This window comes from Sinocyclocheilus anshuiensis, unplaced genomic scaffold (genome assembly GCF_001515605.1).
Source record: "Sinocyclocheilus anshuiensis isolate Anshui unplaced genomic scaffold, SAMN03320099.WGS_v1.1 scaffold200, whole genome shotgun sequence".
In the NCBI taxonomy this organism is placed as follows: Eukaryota; Metazoa; Chordata; class Actinopteri; order Cypriniformes; family Cyprinidae; genus Sinocyclocheilus; species Sinocyclocheilus anshuiensis.
The window spans coordinates 566,037-584,843 of NW_015558595.1; the positions used below are offsets into that span (position 1 = coordinate 566,037).

Sequence of the window (18,807 nt, forward strand, 5' to 3'; positions counted from 1 at the left end):
TTAACCTCTAGACCTCAGTACTTTCAATGAGCCCTTTGAAATGAACAAAAACTCAAGACTGCAACATACAACTCGAGTAGTACAGAAACATTACAAACTTCTACATGTACCGATGCATTGATATTGTTCTCCTTGGAGTCTATAAATCCATTTAAGATCCATGAATTATTTTTTTCCAGGAACGTTCCTTTGAGTTCATAAGCACTTTATGTCCTTCATCAGTCTGACTCTGTTTCGCTGCTGGAGAGCATCTCTATGGACGTCCTACTGCGGCTTCTGGTCCACCAGTGTAGGCTCCTATGAATAGAATCGAATACCGCTACCGTGTATCTGGCAAACACCGACATCCTCTTGATCACTGCCAAAAAACAGTTCACAGAGCGAGATACAAAGCTGACAAACACTGTGGTGTAGTGTGCCAGAAGAACGAGACTGCGTCCCAACTGTTTTCCATAATTAATAATCATGTTAAGCTTTAAATCATGTCGTCCCGTTCTGTTTTGAACCATGATGTAACTCCAAACCTAAAATAATAGTTGTATCTGGTTTCTATTATCTCTTGCAAACAACCATACCTAATTTAGTTTGATTCTACATTTTATTTTTGTGGACGGTCCCTTGGTGTACAGTTATGCGGCTCACTGTGTCACTAGTAGTTTTCACACGCTCCCTTGCGCGGTCCAATCACAGCGTTGCGTTTCTGTTTCCGGGATGTGTGGTGATGTGGCTCTAAAATCCTGGAGACAAAATTGATCAAATAAACCACGCAGCTCTTCCCTGCGCCGATTACACAGGTCAGTTTTATGCTTTAATAACATTAACAAGATGGCTCTAAATGTATTCAGCAGCTGACACGCACAAACACAAGTAACGTTACATTTATAAATATCGTTAGAGTTGTTTACGAATCCTCAGCTAGAGCCCAGTTACAGCTTGCGTTCATTACTGCCGCTCATTAGGCTTTAATTATGCCATTTTATAACCAATATCAAAAATAAAAGCCATACCTTTATATGTCTTGATCATGTGTTCTTATACCAATCGATTTTAAAACACAAGGAAGAAGAGTCGCTCAATAATCTTTGCTGTTGTGTAGACGAAATGAAAGCGACGCAGCCGCAGTCGCCCGTTTCTGTGTTTCGACGTTGTTCGGTTCTGTTCGTTTTTCTCTGATTTATGGCTCTGTCAAAGGTGGTTATTTATTATCAGGAAATACAGTCAGGTATTATTGTTATACAGGCGTTCACGCCTCCTGTAGTTATTGTCAGTACAGGGGACACACATTACGTAACAGATTTGAGCTCATCAAGTGTTCTAGTTATGCATTATGTATTTTGAGTTATGCATATGATGTGCTCACAGTCTGTGTACAGTTATAATCAATGGGAAATACAAGAATATAAACTAACAAATATTCAGACTAACCATTCGGTAAGATCTTTTCCTTTATGCAACCTATATTTGTTTTATTAATGTGGTGTAATGCAACAGTGAGGCGTGATGCAGAACAGACGCGTTATATTTATATAAACTGAATATTTAATGCCAAACTGGTAATTAATAGTGAGTGCCATTTAATTTAAAGAGGCCAGATGGTATTTCAAAGGTTTGATTTGAATAATTACCTTTGTCACATTCCATTGTATTACTAGTTGTTGGTTGCCTGATATAGGATCTTGAGAGCCAAATGACCGTTTTAGGTAGTGTGGTCATGATTCACCGAAGTTCTGCCCTCATGGAACATTAAAATGAAAATGTTCACTAATTTTGTAATAATTTGAACTTTTGATGTTGTGCATACATGTGAGTTGTGTCCCAGATGGGAAGTCCTTATTTGATTTATATGATTATATGATTCTGGCTTTATCTTTACTTGTGTCCTGAATGTGTCAGAGCAGTTTCAGTAATGCACACAATACAGAGCTTGATACAAAATACTCTGTGCATTTACATGCAGGTCAGCCATGTTTAGCCGGCTGACCCAAGGGGTGTCCTCTGTCCTCCAGGAGCTCTCGGGTGAGGAACGCTCCGATGGAGACTTCCAGGTGAGTAGACAAAATCTGAACAATCCTTGGAGTGATATTTTTGGTCAATACCAAGAAACTTTGTGGAACACACATGGACATTGCAGTTACTCAGATAATTATAGTAACACATTTCCTATCCAAATTTCCTATTAAGTACTTATTTACAGATTTATGAGTTAGTTTACAAGCCTTTTACCATCTTAAATTGATTTGCATGGATGGACCACTAAAGGCCCGTTCACACCAAAGACAATTAACTATAACAATAATTATATGGTCGTTCTAAATGTAAAAGAATAGCAGAGTCCATAAAACAACTATAACAATAACAGCACAGACGAACGATATCATTGGAATCACTTTCAGAATGATTTTTTTCCCCAGCTGATAAAAGATTAAAAAAAAAAATCTAAATCCATCCGACTTTAAAGAGCTTGAGCATTTAAAAATGGCAGATGACAAAACTGCAGCGAATGCTTAGAACAAACAGACCGTTATTGTGCGTTGTGGTGTGGTGTGGATGGTAATATAGTTATCGTTATAGTTATCTTTACAGTTATTGTTCTTGGTGTGAAGGGGTCTTAAGAATAAGACATGCATAAGTAGACAAACAAGAACAGTGCTAAGTTAACACCATTTGATATTAAAGTTGTAATGAAATGGAAGTAGCAACAGATCTTACCTTCTATATTGTGACATTTACATTTATTCATATGGCAGATGCTTTTATCCAAAGCGACTTACAGTTGAGGAATACAACAAGTGATTTACCATAAGATGACAATAAACACGAGAAGCTGTGTTGCATGCTCTGTTAGGAAGGGTCTGATCTTCCTGATGCTGTGTAGTGTGAACCTGCATGATCGTACCGTATTTGCAATATGATCTTTAAAGGTCAGCTTATCATCAAGGATCACCCCCAAGATTCCTTTTACACGTATATCTGAACAGAATAACAAAAAAAGAAAAAAAAATGTAGGGTGCCAACTTGGTTCTATTCATCGGTTGTTGACTGGACTTTGAGATATGGGCATTGCACTCAAAAATATAATGAGAGCTTGCAGTCATTTGTGGATGGAATTTATGTGAACTAAATGTTTGGAGAAGTCTGGCATACGGACGAAAGTCTGATATTTCACTGGAAGATCAAGTTGACATTTTGATTAAAAAGAAATGAGTAAATACATTTTGATAACTTTTTATATAATGAAACCAACCGAGTCTTATGAAAATGTATGATTTTTAGAAAAAAGTAAGCATGAAGCTCCACCCCTAAATCTATCCATCACTGTGGCATAAGCAGATCGTATGAATGAGTTTGTATGAATACAAATGAATTAGCCACCAATTTGCCAAAATGTAAAATAGTTATGAATTGCCATGAGATTCTGTTAAATGAAACACATACATGGATGAATTGTTCACAATAAGATCTATAACATGCATTTGGAAAATAGTAGGGCTGCACGATTAATCGCATGCGATATTTAACGCGCCGGTGAATGACACATGATGTAGGGCAGCCCAGCGGTTCCCAATTCCAGTCCTCGCGCATGTATTTTGTATGCATGTCTCGCTTAGTTAACACACCCGATTCAGATCACCAGCTCGTTCGAAGTGAGCTACGTGCATGAACTGTGTTCCGATCGATATGATCCCTACACACTGTTCATTGCTCCCTCCTCCCTGAGCAGGGGAAATACGTTGAAGTTTACTTAACTTCGGAACATGGGCTGGAATTTAGAACTGCTGATGTAGCCTATTGTAGTAATGTTGTCTCTGGTATTCTGGTCTGTGAGTGAGAGTATATGCGTTCAGGGGGCGTGACTTTGGATGGAGATTGCAGGGAGGGTGGGACGTTCGTTAAAGTTAGCATTCAGGCTAAAGTTAGTATTTTCCAAGATCTCCTACTGCACCTTTAATATTAACGTGGTTGGTAGGGAGTGATTAACCACCTAGAGAGCTCTCTCTAATTTTTGAATGTTGTCTTTGGAGCAGGATGGTCTGGTACCTCAGCCTCAGCCTGATGCTGAAGCATCCCCAGAGGGCTCAGGGCCCTCAGAAGAGGTCCTGGAGAGGCTGGCCCAGACCGAACAGCTGGTGGTTCAGCTGAAGGAGCTAATTCGAGAGAAGGACAGCCAGCACGCTAGCACTGAAAAACAGCTCAAGGTGTGGGCTTGCATAACGAGAAAAGAACAAACAAGTAGACCATGAATGTCAACAGGTCTGAAGCTTGATTTTGCATTTGCGACTGGTTTTGTTCTCATACAGGAGGAGAAAGAACAGGCAGAAGTCAAGTTTACAAAGCTTAAACTGCAGGCCAAAGCCAAGATGGCTGCCCTAAACAAACAGCTTGCTGAACTGAAAGGACAAGAAGCATTGAACAGCAGTCAGGTAAAGAGACAAGCTGACATATTTGTGTTATTTTCAGCATTAATTGGTCTTGGATGTTTTTATAGTGTGCCAACTTAATATAATTATTACTAGTGGTGTATTCTATTGTTCATCTTACGCTCCCCTAAGAAGATGTGTAATAAATATGGGCGATTGCCAAATTCATTAAAGTTTTCTGAATGGCAGTATGTTAATGAAATGTTTGTTTAGAATTCAGAGAGCTCCTTCCAAATGGCTCCAGGAGTGGAGGAGGAACTCCAGCAGCTGAAAGAAAAGCTCAGTCAGGCAGAGTCGGCCAACAAGACCCTCCAACATCAGCTCTGGGATGCTGAACAGCGTGTGAGAGAGGAAGGTCATGCAGAGCAGGTGTGTTCGCAGGTCCAATGATTAATTTAAGCACCATGAATAAGTGCTTATTTTGTTCACATCTTTAAATGTGTCATATGATGGTCCGTTCATTTGCAGCTACTGTTTTATTTCTGTAATAAACTAATCTCAGACTTTCACTCTCAAAGACTATATCTACTGTTTTATTTTTCAAATGTCATCCAGGTGCGAATTCTACAGGCTGTGGTGAAGGAGAAAGATGTGCGATTTCAAGAACAAATACTCAAACATGAGCAGGAACTCCTCAATCTCACACAGGCCTCAAATGACCCAGACTTACAGCAGGTGTGTTTGCATTTCTCATGTTTGCGTTTTTCATGTTCCAAAAAGGATATTTTGGTAAAGCATTAAATGTGATTAATAGTGTGTGTCACGAGCTTAGGTTTTTTTCTTTAATCCATAAGTAATCAATACTATTATAAGAATATATATATACACACACACACACACACATAAATTATCAGTAAACAAAGATGTAAGATGGGGCATGTAAGAGCAGCAATGCCAGAATAACATTGTCTTGCTGTTTCCATATTTGTTGGCTTTTTGTTTTGGAGACCCTGAAGTGCTGTAGCCAAATTTGTGTGTTATTATAAAGCATGAAATCATAGCTCATCATGTTACCATGGCAATTTTGATGTAAGCTTTCTTGCATGGTGCATGCATTTCCACATTCTATGAGCAGCGTCCAACTCATCTTATGTTTTTGTTCATGTTGTTGGACAGGAATTAAGAAAGAACGGGCGGATTAACAAAAATCATAAATCAAACCCTGCAGCTTTTTTAGGATGTCTATCAATACACATGGTTCTATTTTGCTTTAATCCTACTTATTGTTTTACAGGCTCTTTGTGCATCCCAGCAGCACATAGAGGAGTTGGAGGAGTCCTTGCGTTCTCGTTCAGAAGTCCTAGAAATGTTGCAGCAGGAACTCAACAGTGCAGACCACCAGAAACAGGTCAGCACAACACATATAGTTTACACTGTGTCCTGGTAATTTTTGAAAGCAAAATATGTTACAAATCCTCACAGTCGATTAAGATATTTTTTTTTCTTAACAACATACAGCTTTCTGGTGATTTTCAACCAGTGAGATTTCACTGAGGGTAGGGATACCCAGCAGTGTGATTTAAAAATAGAATCCAAGTAACCAACAGAATTTCTTGTTGCATGCTGTGGTCACAGCTGGTTGGACAAAAATCTTTTTTTAGGATTATAGACCCTTTAGCAAGATTATAAACATGATGAATGTTTCATTTGTACAGATTCTGACTGCACAGTTCAGGCAGATGGAGTTGGAGTTGGCAGAAGCCCAGAGACTGAGAGAAGAGGAGAGGCAGCAGTGGGCAATGCGTGTTGAGGAAGAACTCCAGGCTCTTAGAGCCAGACTAGAGGCTTCGGAGATTGAGAGAGAACAGACAGTCAATTCTCTCAACACTGAATTGCTGAAAAAGACCACAGAGATGGATGAAATGAGAGGAAAAGTTGAATCTGCTGAAAGAGAGAAAGAAGAAACGCTGGAGAAATTGAAAGAAAAAGAAAATGGCTTTGAGGCAGAGCAGGCCAAAATGAAAGTATGTCTAGAAGCCAGATTGGAGACATCAGAGAGTGGGAGAGAGCAGACCATCAGTACACTCAGCATCAACGTCACCCAACTTAATGCTGAATTGCTGAAAAAGACCACAGAGTTGGATGAGATGAGAGCAAAACTTGAATCTGGGCAAAGAGAGAAGGAAGAAATTCTGGAGAAAATGAAAGAGAGGGAGACTAGCTTTGAGGCAGAGCTGGCCAACATGAAAGTATCACTAGAAACTAGATTAGAAAATGAAAGAGACCAGAACATCAGTGCCCTCAATGCTGAGTTACTGAAAAAGGCCGCAGAGGTGGATGAAGTGAGAGAAAAACTTGAATCTGGGCAAAGAGAGAAAGAAGAAATGCTGGAGAAAATGAAAAAGAAAGAGAATAGCTTTGAGGCAGAGCTGGCCAACATGAAAGTATCTCTAGAAACTAGATTAGAAACATTAGAAAATGAAAAAGAGCAGACCATCAGTGCCCTCAATGCTGAGTTACTGAGAAAGACAGCAGAGGTGGATGAAATGAGAGCAAAACTTGAATCTGAAGAAAGAGAGAACAAAGTGCTGGAGAAATTTAAAGAGAGAGAGACTAGCTTTGAGGCAGAGCTTGCCAACATGAAAGTATCTCTAGAAGCCAGATTAGAAACAACAGAAAGTGAAAAAGAGCAGACCATCAGTGCTCTCAATACTGAGTTACTGAAAACGACCACAGAGTTGGCTGAACTGAGAGAAAAACTTTCAGCTGAGGAGAGAGATAAACTGGAGACATTACAAGAGAGACAAACAAGGTTTGAGACAGAGCTGGCCAACATGCAAGCCTGTCTGGAAGTTGCAGAGAAACAGAAAGAGGAAATGACAGAGAAGCTAGAGGTGGAGGTGGCAAGTCGCAAAGAAGAGCTTCATCATCTTCAGGAAAAGCTCAATGAAGTGGACAGAGTAAGGGAAGAAGAATCTAAGAGTGAAACAGATCACTTAGAACAGATGCAAAAAGAGCTTGAGTCCTTAAGAGAGACACTGGATGCCAGTAAAGAGGAACAGAAAGCAGGACTGCAAGCCAAGGATGCACTGGAGAAACCTTGGAGAGGGATTCAGAATTTGACAACTGCTGGGGAGGCAGAGGTGGAAATATCCATTCCTACTGACCCTGCACAGTTCTTAGAGGTGTTACCTGCTCTAGAAGCTCAGCTGGGCAACCTTACAGATGAACAGCAGGAGAGTCAAGCACGCTTGTCCCATATCACACTCACTCTACAATCTCTGCAAGGTAAACAGCCCAGGAGAACAAAGTTCAAAGCCGTTTTTGTGGTTTGAGTAAACTGTCCTTGGAAGCATTTTATCAAAAAATGCCACAACATAGGGCAAATTGTTTGTACTGTGATCAAACAGTAATTACGTCTTAATGCACCTGATGCTCTAGGTCAAATGGATGGGAGCACAGCTGAGAGAGAGGAAGCAGTTGCTAGGATACGGGAACTAGAGGAACAACTTCTCACTGTTCAGGTAGGTAAATTGCAAAATATGTTGGAGTTTTAAACATTGACACTATTGAAATCAACCGGACGCGACAGTTGTCATGTCGCGCCGCATCAGCTAAAGTCTGTCTACACTGGACGAGACAAAGCGACCATTGAAAATCATTTGAAATTTGTGTCAGCACGTCATAAATAGAATGCGGCAACAGTTTACTGTCGGGGATTTGTCGTGTCACGCCGCACCGCGTATCGCTTCCAGTGTAGACAGCATCACTGATTATAATGAGTTCTATAGACTGATCTATATATAATACATCTCTATTATAGATCAGTGGTTCTATAGTATTTTGTCGCGCCGCTCGCGTCCGGTGTAGACACGGTGTTAGGAATCGTGTTTTCCCTTATAAGGATTCACGCTTCGGGCACACCCCCTAACTCTTATTACTGCATTATTATAGTAGTGCATTATAACTACTGCATTATTTATGCTATGAATGAATGATGCTTAAAATTGTATGGATTGTTGTACAGAGCTCTGCTGTTACTTTTCCTGATCAGATTTAGTATTTGCACCTAATGATCAGGACAAAAAAGTTATTAATGCAATGGAGATGGTGCACAGAATAAGTTGTACTTGTTTAGGGCAATGTGTCTGAATGGCTAACACATTTGGATGTATATAGCACAAGCTGTGTCTGGTGCGACAGACACAAGGTGACATTAATGCCTAGACGGTTTGTCTCACAACTTATCAGGTCAGAGATATCATAATCCTCTCGAATTTCATCCTTTGTTTCGATTACTGGCCCCCACATATAAGGGCATAATTATGAAGTATTAATAAAGGTATGGTCTGTAATAGCATTGAAATACCTGCAGTTACGGTGGCAATTCAATAAACAAGTGCACTCTCAGTAAGCATGCATTAGTGTAAACATACCGTTTGTTGTAACTAGGGCTTGTCTTTCCTAGGTTACTGGTGAGTCATTATGTGATCATGTGACTGACCTGTCTGTGAGGGATTTGGACAGGACACACCAGGGTGAGTTTAATGTTTGCCCTTGTGTAGCTGAATGTACTTTCTTTTTGTTTCTTTCAGTGACAGCAGTCCCATGTTCTTCCATAATAGCCTTGCTCTCTAGTAGAGAACATGCCTTTTAACATTGTGGTTTGTAATGTTAAGATATTAGGACAACCAGAAAGACTGGTTTCCCCAGTCAATACACAAAACAAAAACATGAAGTTAAGAATTTATTCTTGAAAAAATGTTTTTTTTTTTTTTACATGATACATTTTGCATGTTTAATGCAAGGCCTATTTGATGATTTTCACATGATTGTCTCATGATTTTTCTTTCTTCTCAAAAATGCTACCCTCAGATAACAGTGGAGATGGACATAGTTCAGAAAACAAATTACAGACCGATCGGATACTGTTTTTGGAGCAGCAGCTTGCAGACAGAGAAAGGGAATTCTTTGCTCTCAAAGAAAAACTGTCACTCACCACAAGCAAAAGTATTCCAGTGGAGGAAAGTGCCGACAGTGCAAGCAGAAGAGATATCGCTGGGTTGCATGATAACACTACAGCTCTATCTGAGGTTCTTGAGGGCACACAAGAGGAAGAGACAACACTTGTGGCAGTAGACACATCTGTTCTGTCGGTCTCTGCTGGCAATGAGAGTAGCCCTGAGTTTATAGCACCTCATCCTGAGTCTCCTGGAGAATCAAAGGGTACCTCCTCGGATGAGATGGTGACAAGCAGTGACTCAGAGGTGGCTCATAGTAGCTGGACTCTTCTAGAAGCAGTCAACCAAGATGGGACTCAAGAGTGGGCACCCCAAATTCAGGACTTTGCCTCACTACGCTTATCCACGCAATCTTGGGAAGAGACATGTGAAGAGCATGTTGCATCAACTAGCTGCATAGTTGATATTGAATCACCATCTTTAGTTATCCATGAAACTGTGCAGGTACGTCTTGGCCAACAGGAGGGAAGTCTGCTAAATACAGATTCAAGCAAATGTCAGGCTTTTGCCCAGGTATTAGCAGAAGAGATTCAGAAAAGATATAGTGAACTTCTGGGAGAACTTCAGCAGCTGAAAGACTCCGCTTTACAATCACAGGAGAGAGTCTTCCAGCTGAAGGAAGCATTGAAGTCAGTTACAGATTCCAAAAATGAGGCTCAGTCTAGGGCAAATATATACGAGAAAGAGCTGATTGAAGTTAAGGCATTGTTTGAGCAAGAAAAATTAGATAGGCAAAATGTTGCTGAGCAGTTTGAAAACTTTCAGGAAGAGGTTCTCTCTAAAGATGATAAGCTGAAAGCCTTACAGGCAAGCCTTGATGAAGTCCATCTGAGACTTGTTGAACAAGAAGGTCAAGCTAGAATGCTAACTGCTCAACTGGAGGACAGAGAGCTCACTACCTCCGAACTGGAACAGAAGCTCTTGGACATGGAGGGCAGGTTAGTGCAGGTCTCTCAGGAGGCTGAAATGGCAAAAGCTGCTCTCATTGACAGGACTGCTGAGCTGGAAGATCTACAAAAGTGTCTTTCACAGAAAGACCAGGAGATGATGGAGCTCAATGATAGCATGACTACCAAACTACTCCAGGCCGGAGAGGAAAAGTTTGCAATATCCAGTGAAGTCAAAAAGCTAAAAGAGCAAATACATGAACTTGAGAGTGTCAGGGATGACCAGCAGAAAATCAAAGAGGATAAAACAGCAGAATGTGAGGAGCTTGTTGCTTTACAAAAGGAGAAGGAGGACCTGAATTCTCAAATGGCTGCTATGAAGAAAGATGGAGAACATGTCAAGAGAAAGCTGCAGGCAGCTCTGATACAGCGGAAAGAATTGATGAAAAAAGTTGCAGACTTTGAGAAGGAGGCTGAGAGCAGGGAAGAAAAGGAAATAGGTGAGGAAATAACTCTTCAATTCAAAAATGAAATTAAGGAAAAAGAGAAAGAAATACAGAGACTTGATGCTTTGTTGCAAGAGACCAGAGATGACTTAAATTTAAAAGAAGAGACCTTAACAAGTCTGAAACAAGAAATCAGTAACCAAGATCAAGCATTGACTGAGTCACTTGCAGAAATACAACATTTGACAGAGCAGTATGTACAACTAACTGAACAACCAATGTCACAGATGGCTGAGGACAAAAATAAGCTAATTTCACAGGAATCTGACATTGAAATATTGCATAAAAAGCTTCAGGAAGCTACTGATGCTCATGAGGATGCTGTTGTGAAAGGTCAAGAGAAAGATTGCCATCATCTTGATCAGATGAAACAACAGAAAGAGGAGTACAGTGACCTTTTTGAACGCCTCCAAACTGAGGAGAGAGAAAAAACTGGGTTGTTGAATCGTATTATAGAGCTTGAGGATCTGCTAGAATCAAAGAACAATACAGATAAAGTGGTGAGTGTAAATGTGGAGAGGAATGTTGGGTCTGCTACACAGAATTTAGAGAAACCAGAGACAAACGATTGGGTTCAGGAGGACTTGGTGGATTTTGCTGAGACTGAGTCACAACAACATAACAAACCTGGTGAGCAATCTCAACAGTCCATGGTAAAAGATCATGAGGAAAATAGAAATGCTCTCCAGGAGGAATTAAGAGTTGAGCAGGCTGCTCGTGCGGAATTAGAGGTGCGTCTACAAGAGAGCCAATCCTCTCAATCACTCACTGATAGCAAATTCAAAGAGCTTTGTGAAGAACTTGAAGCCTTGAGAGAAAAGGAGAGGCAAATTGATGCTCTCACTGAGGAAATGGAGGTGCTTAGGGAAAAATGTCAGAGATCCGAAACTCATGCAGCGAAGCTGAAAGCGGAGGTGGATGAGGCTTGGGAAGCAGCTAAAAGAAGCATCTCAGATGCTGAGTCCCCAATCAAAGCACTTCAGTTAGAAGTGGAAGAATTTAAACAATTTCTTAAAAACAAGAATGATGAGATTGTTGATTTAAGCCAACAGCTTAGTGAACAAAGTTCTCTTTTACTTAAGATGCAGGCAACGGTACTGGAGAAAGATCAGCAGATTGCTTCCCTACAAGAAGTTCTTAAAGCTGAGCAAGAGAGAGCTCAAAAACTGGAAGCAGAAATGCCACAACGCGAGGAAGAAGAGAAGGATAATAGTGCCAAACTCCAACAGCTTCAACGCAAACTGCAGGCTGCTCTTGTGTCACGTAAGGAGGCACTCAAAGAGAAACAGGTGCTGAAGGAGGAACAGGCTGCTGCTGAGAAGATCAAATTAGAGCTTCAACAGAAGCTGGAGTTAATAGAGTTGGAGCTGAACAAGTCAAGAGAAGAGAGGGAGAAGTTAATTGAGGAGGTGGATCGAACTTTGTTGGAAAACCAGAGTCTGCATGCCTCCTGTGAGAGCCTTAAACTTGCTATGGAGAGTGTTTTGAATGAGAAGGATGCATGTAAACATCAAGCAGAGAGTGCCAAAGAGGAATCCGAACAAGCGTGCAGGCAGTTGGAAGAAAAGGTGCAAAGCATGAAAGAGGAGTATGAATCCCTCCTCAAGTCATATGAAAATGTGAGTGATGAGGCTGAACGAGTGAGACGAGTGCTTGAAGCTGCTCGACAGGAGAGGCAGGAGTTAGCAGCCAAGGCACGAGCTCATGAGGCAGCCAGACAAGAGGCTGAGAGGTTAGGTGAGGAAGCTATGAAGGAGGTGGATGTTGTGAAAGAAAAAATGAGAAAGTTTGCCAAGGTTAAGCATCATAAGATTATGGATCTAGAGGAAGAAAATGAAAGGCTTAGGGAGCAGGAAGAGAAGAAATTGACCAAACATACAGAAACTGAGCTGAAACAAGAGCTTGAGAGAGTGAAACAAGAGTTTGAGACCTTGAAAACAAATTACAATATTGTTATGGATGAAAAAAACTCTTTGGAGCATGAAGCTGAGGAGTTGAGACAGCGTTTGGCTGAGGAAATTGACAGAAAGGGCAGCGAGACCCTGGACACATGCTCCGTGGAAGCTATTCAGGAAGTTAAAGTTGACACACAGCAGAGAAGTCCTGATTTAAGTGAAATTCAAGAGCCATTGGAATCCATTGGTACTGCTCTTGAACAAGAAGTCACAGAAGTGCAAGCAAACGTTGAGATGACTGCTCTAACTGAGGAGAGGCTCAAGGAACTGGAAACCTCTCTCAAAACAGCAGAGAATAAGATAAAGGAACTTGAAGCTGCTCTTGAAGATCACATGGAATCCAGAAGCAAGCAAGAGTCAACGCTTAATGCAGAGCTTGCTTCCCTCAAGCAGCACCTACAGGAGTCTTTAGAAAGAGAGGGTCTTCAGAATGAAGAGCTTTCTAAGAAAGAGACCCAACTGCAAGAACTTCGCACTAGCCTAGAGGCTGAAAGGGATGACTTGGAGGAGCGGTTAATGAACCAGCTGGCTCAGCTCAATGGCAGCATTGCAGGCTACCAGCAAGAGGCATCTGACAGTCGTGATCGCCTTAAAGACATGCAGAAGGAACTGGAGAAACTGGAGAGAGTGCGGGCTGAGCTGGAGGCTGAGGTGGCAAGTGAGAGGGACCGGGCAGCCAGGATGGAAGAGGACATGAGGCAGGCCCAACGAGAAAGAGCAGAGGCTGAGGCAGGCAAACAAAGAGAGCTGGAGCAGAAGTTGAAATCAGCACAGCGGTTTAAAGAAGATAGTCAAAACAGGACACGTCAACTTGAGGAACTGCTGAGGGAGAAGCAAATGGAAGTTCGTCAGCTACAGAAAAACTGCATTGAGTACCAGGAAAGAATAAGTGAACTGGTTAAAGAATTTAAGTCATTGACTTTGGGAAGAGATGAGCTGAGTGCAGAACTTGAGGCAGCACACTTGGAAATTGCAAAGATTATGCAAGACAAAACAAGTATTGCATCTGAACTTTCAACATGTAAAGGGAAGCTGGACATGGTGCTGGAAGAAGCAAAGCAGGCCCAAGCAGACAAACTAGCTGCTGAACAAATGGTACAGTGCAAAGAGGCTGAGTTGAAGGCAGATGCGGAGCGTACCCTGGATGAAGTCAGGTATCGTCTTGGAGCCGAGCTTAAACAGATGGAATTAAGACTAGAGAAATCTTACCGGGAGCGGGAGAGGGAGGAAGAGGCAACTCTTGAGGCAAGGAGCATTGCTGAGACCGCAGATAGGCATGCCCAGAAAATGCAGGCACGTCTGGATGAAGCACTGGCTCGGTTAGCAGCCTTTTCGCGCTCCATGTCGTCTCTGCAGGATGATCGTGATCGAGTGCTGGATGAGGCCAAGCAATGGGAGAGTCGTTTTCATAGCGAGCTACAGGAAAAGGAGGCTGATGTTCGGGGGGCTGAGACCCATGCTAAAGAACTTGCTGAGCAACTCCAGAGGGAGACCACCCAAAAAGAGGAGCTGCAGAGTTTATTGGAAAGGTTTGTTGTAAATAAAGTTTTGTTAATTAAACTTAAACTTTTAAATTGAAAAAAATGAATATGCTCTATGTCTGCAGAATGCAAAAGGCAGAAGAGAACCTACAGCTAGAGCTGTCTGAGGCAGAAAAGAAACATAATGAAAGCCTTGCAGAAAGAGGGGATCTGCAGCAGAAGCTCACTCTGGTAGAGACCAACCTGACCCAAACTCGTTCTCAGCTGACTACCCTGGAGACAGAGGCAGAGGGACTACGGCACCGGACCAAAGCTCTAGAAGAAGCAGTAGACAAGCTTCAGAGTGATGCTAATGAGGCACGTGCAGTGATCAAGGAAAGGGAGACAGAAGAAAGGAGACTATGCTTGAGACTGGAGCAACTAGAGACAGACCTGGCATCTTCAAAGAACCTTACTGACAATCTTCAGGCAGCATTGGATGAGAAGGAGAAGAGGGAGATGGAGCTCCTTGGTGAGAAGGAGCAAGCTGTGACACAGGTACTTAATATACTGAAAATAAAGTTTCTGAAATAAATGCATGCATATTCGTTAATCTCATTGTAGGTAATTTAACACCATAAAATGATAGATATTCTTTCTGTTCTTTTAGGCTGTAGAGGAGGCTAGGAAGGATGCAGATGGAAGGGCCGAGATGGCAGAGAAAGAGCTGGAGAAGAAGAGAGAGGAGTTGCATGGTTTAGAAGAGAAGCTTCGTAAGGCTGAGGAGGACACCTTCCAGAGCAGAGCTCAACGTGAGTCCTTTACCAAGGCTATGGGCTCCTTGCAGGATGACAGAGACAGAGTGCTCAGCCAGTACAAGCAGCTAGAGGAAAGACATCTCCAGGTAATGTGGCTCTAAATAGTTAGATTATATATTTAAAATATAGCCTCATTTGCATTAATTAATTCATAATTAATTTGCATACATTTTAAATTCCAACTCGTCCTTGGTCTCATGGTCTCTCAGGTTATGATGGAGAAGGACAGTCTGATCCAAGAGGCTGCAGGAGAAAACAACGCATTAAAGGAGGAGATTCGAGCCTTGTTGTCACAGCGGGATGACCTCAATGCTGAGAATGCCAAGCTGGCTGCCCAACTTCATGGCTACAGAAATGACCTGAACCAGGTTCTTGCTATGAAGGACTCCCAGCACAAGCAGATTCTAGCTGCCCAAGTAGAGCGCATCAGTTTCCTGGAGAGAGAGAAAGGAGATCTCGAGAGCCACATTCAGGCTCTTGTAAAAGATGTTGCACAAGGAAAGGTACCGCCATTGGAGCAGGAGAACTTGAGCCGAGCCAGTGAAGGAATTGTTAGAGTCGATAAGCAAGAAGCACCAGGGGCCGAGGTAGAGAAGCTGAGGGAACAGCTCCAAGCTGCTAGAAAGCGTATCACCACCTTGGAGGAGACCTTGGAATTGGAGAAGGAGACCCAGGCAGTCCACAGCAAAGAGTTGAAGGAGCTGCGCTGGGAAGGCGGTGTTCTGCGCACCGAAGCTGAAACAGCCGAGGAAAGGGTTGCAGAGTTGGCACGAGACCTGCTGGTGATGGAGCAGCAGCTTCTGGAGGAGAGGGAAACGGCCTCTCAGCTTCGAGCTCAGAATCAGTCTTTTGGTCAAGCCATGACCTCTCTGCAGGATGCAAGAGATCAGGCTATACGCGAGGCCAAGGAGCTGCGTCTCCATTTAGATGAGATAAACCAGACGGCTCACCCAGCTTCTCCTCCAAGTGGCTCCAAAGGAGAAGTGTGGAGCCTAAAAAATGCCCTAGCAGCACTGCAAAATGACAGGGAAAGAATGGTATGTTTTTAATTGATCATTTATTGGAAGCCTAAGTATTAGTTTTTGCATCCTGCCTTCTAATAACATTTGCAACCTATTAATTGTACCTCAGTTGGAACAGCTGGACTTGCAGCGGTCTGAATTGGACAGACTTGGATCTGGTGAACTATCCGGGCTCTCTCAGGCTCTGGAGGATGAGAGAAGAAGGGCAGGGGAGCGAGAGGAAAATATCATGGCAGAGCTGAGGGACAGAGACGCACAGATGGACAGATATAATCAAGAACTGGAAATGCTCAGGTGAGACTCGGGTTTAACTAATGACAATTGCCCGCTGCCATTCTGCTGTTTTGGTGGTAGTCTTGCAGAGCCATGCTTCTGATTGTTGGAAGTATGGTCCCTTTGGTAGCTTATTCTGTCCAATTTGATTGGTGTGGAAAACTTAAATGACTGTTTTATTGGTGTGGTAAAAGTAAACGACTGTTCAGACAGCCTCAAAGAAGTTAGCCGAAAATGTTTGTAGACTTAGTGACCATAATTTCTAATTTCACTGAAAGTAAAAAACACTGTTTCTTACAATTTCTTACAAAATGTTTCCATGTATAGACTTGAGAGGATGGACTGGCAGGGCCAGGCTGAGCTCTTGAAGCAGCAGACCCTGACCACCCTCTCAGAAAGGAACCAGCAGGTTCGCCAGCTTACTGCCATGCTGGAGGAAGCGCAGGCATCAAAATTCCGGCATGAGCACACACAAAGACAGGTAAAAACTATAGTCTCCTTTTCAAATATGAGACATTGAAAGCAACCTAGAAATGTTTTTTTCCGTCAATCTATCTGCCTTGTTTTGTGTAGCTAGAGACATTTATAGGTTTTATTCTTTTCACTGTGCTACTGTTCATTAATACGCCTTGTATGAGATTGGACTTGTGCCACAGTTTTGCTTATTTCACTAGTGGTGTCAGTCTGTTGAACCCACTGTATATTTAAGTATAAATCTGAGAAGTCCTTGATCTGTTTCATTGTCTTTAGTGTGAGGCATCCAATACTAATTTATTTGTTTTTTAGGGAAGCCTTGCAGTAGACGCTGCCCCTGGTGGCCCTCTAGAGCACAACGAGGGCTATAAAGCTGAGTGCATTGAACTCCAGAGAAGGTACTGCTGCCAAGTTTAGTCTTATTTTTTAATTATACTGACCCACAGCTGCATGCTGTCAATCTCTTTAGCACCTGTGCCACAAACTGCATTGATAGCAGTTGTAGATAATACTTCAGCTAATAGCTAACATACAGCTAATACTGTATTTGAAAGGAATGTGAAATATATATGTGAAAGTATGTAGTATGTTAGTGTGTATCATTAATCACAGTAATAAAATAGATTTTTTTTTCTCTGTTTGGTCTTTTTCCCTATCAATCTTATCAATTTCCTTTTTTTTAATCAATGGCTTTTGTATAATACCAGTGCTGTACAGTAACTCTTCAACTCTCTGTGTTTCTGTAAGGCTGGATGAGGAGTTAGAACAGAGACTCCGAGTAGAGGAGCAGCTCATCACTGCACAGGATCGCCTCAAACGGTTTGACCCTAATCTCAAATTAATTAAGATAAACTCACTACCCCTGGCTCTGGCCATTATTGGTGGAGACTAAAATATAGCATATACACTGGCCCCAAAAATTATTTGGCCACTTTCACACACTTAAGTCTTAAAAAAAGGCAAATGAATGTCATATAATTGTTTTAGATACAGAATGTCAAACTAAATCATCTGGACCTTTCCTCTGAACTACTTATATTTTGGGGCAACTGCATATGAACCAAATGCAGTTTTTATTCACATATTTCATGCTTCACTTTTCACATTTAAATCCCTAAAATATTGATTAAAGACTAAATATTACATGTGTCACTTCATCATTTATAGCTATACACAGGGGGAGTGGCAGACTGAAGCCATGATGTCAGAGACGGCTGTCCTTATTGAGCCTCCAGAGGGCGCAGTTACACGGGTAAACACAACCCCTTTAATGCATTCCACATTGTTTTGTTTCAACATGCATAAACATGCTATTACAAATGTAATGTCTGATTTACTGTAGGCCTTTATAATTGAATATATTTGATTATACTATTTTATCAGTAAAGCTGAGTATGTTTTTTCTATGTATTTTCTCTTTTATCTTAGACTCGAAGTGATGGACCTGGGTTACTGCGGATGCTGCGAGTTGCATTCTGCTCTCGTCAGCGAACCCCTCTGCTGCTGTCACTCTACCTGCTGACTGTTCACGTGCTGTTGCTGCTATGCATGGGAGGATATCTGTGAGAGAGATTCTTCACGCTTTACTGAGAGAGAGAGACGGTTACATGCTCATTCACTTATCATACAAAACAATGGACACATTATTTAACACAGGATTAATTCACATTCTTATAAGAATATTTTTCCTTGCTTATTTACCAAAGTTACATCTGATCAGTTTGTTTTGTTTTTCTTATCAGAGCGTTCTGACAAAAAAATAATTTCCACCCAGTTTTATTGGGGCTTGTCCATACTAGTAACACTAGGGCACAACCTGCACTTCCTCAAGAACATTATTTTACCTTTTAAGAAAGCCCAAATTAATGAAGGAATTTTTATGCGTCTGGAAAATGTCAGCATCTGTCTAACTGGATCTTTCACATTGTCTGTCGAATGCATAAAGGTAGACATAAAAAGACTTAATTTGACCACATTCCAGCTTCCTGTAATTAGTTTTCTTTCTTGATATCTCTTTATTTCTGCATAAAGTC

General features: G+C 41.6%; 1 protein-coding gene across 2 annotated transcripts; it reads left to right on the top strand.

Annotated features, from left to right (window-relative positions):
* The first annotated feature begins 710 nt into the window (after positions 1-710).
* Positions 711-18,525, top strand: golgb1 (golgin B1). 2 transcript variants are annotated; one of them, XM_016475769.1, is made up of 21 exons: positions 711-794; positions 1,958-2,045; positions 4,026-4,196; positions 4,299-4,421; positions 4,632-4,787; positions 4,974-5,093; positions 5,653-5,766; positions 6,074-6,624; positions 6,820-7,646; positions 7,800-7,882; positions 8,827-8,896; positions 9,234-14,256; positions 14,334-14,745; positions 14,858-15,091; positions 15,215-16,042; positions 16,137-16,321; positions 16,628-16,781; positions 17,087-17,172; positions 17,522-17,593; positions 17,942-18,026; positions 18,203-18,525. In XM_016475769.1, the coding sequence occupies exons 2-21, from the start codon at positions 1,965-1,967 to the stop codon at positions 18,338-18,340; spliced, it is 9,513 nt and encodes a 3,170-aa protein (XP_016331255.1). In that variant the 5' UTR covers positions 711-794; positions 1,958-1,964; the 3' UTR covers positions 18,341-18,525. The 2 variants fall into 2 exon arrangements, with proteins under 2 accessions (XP_016331255.1, XP_016331254.1); XM_016475768.1 differs by having other exon boundaries at positions 6,074-7,646.
* Positions 18,526-18,807: the final 282 nt, after the last annotated feature.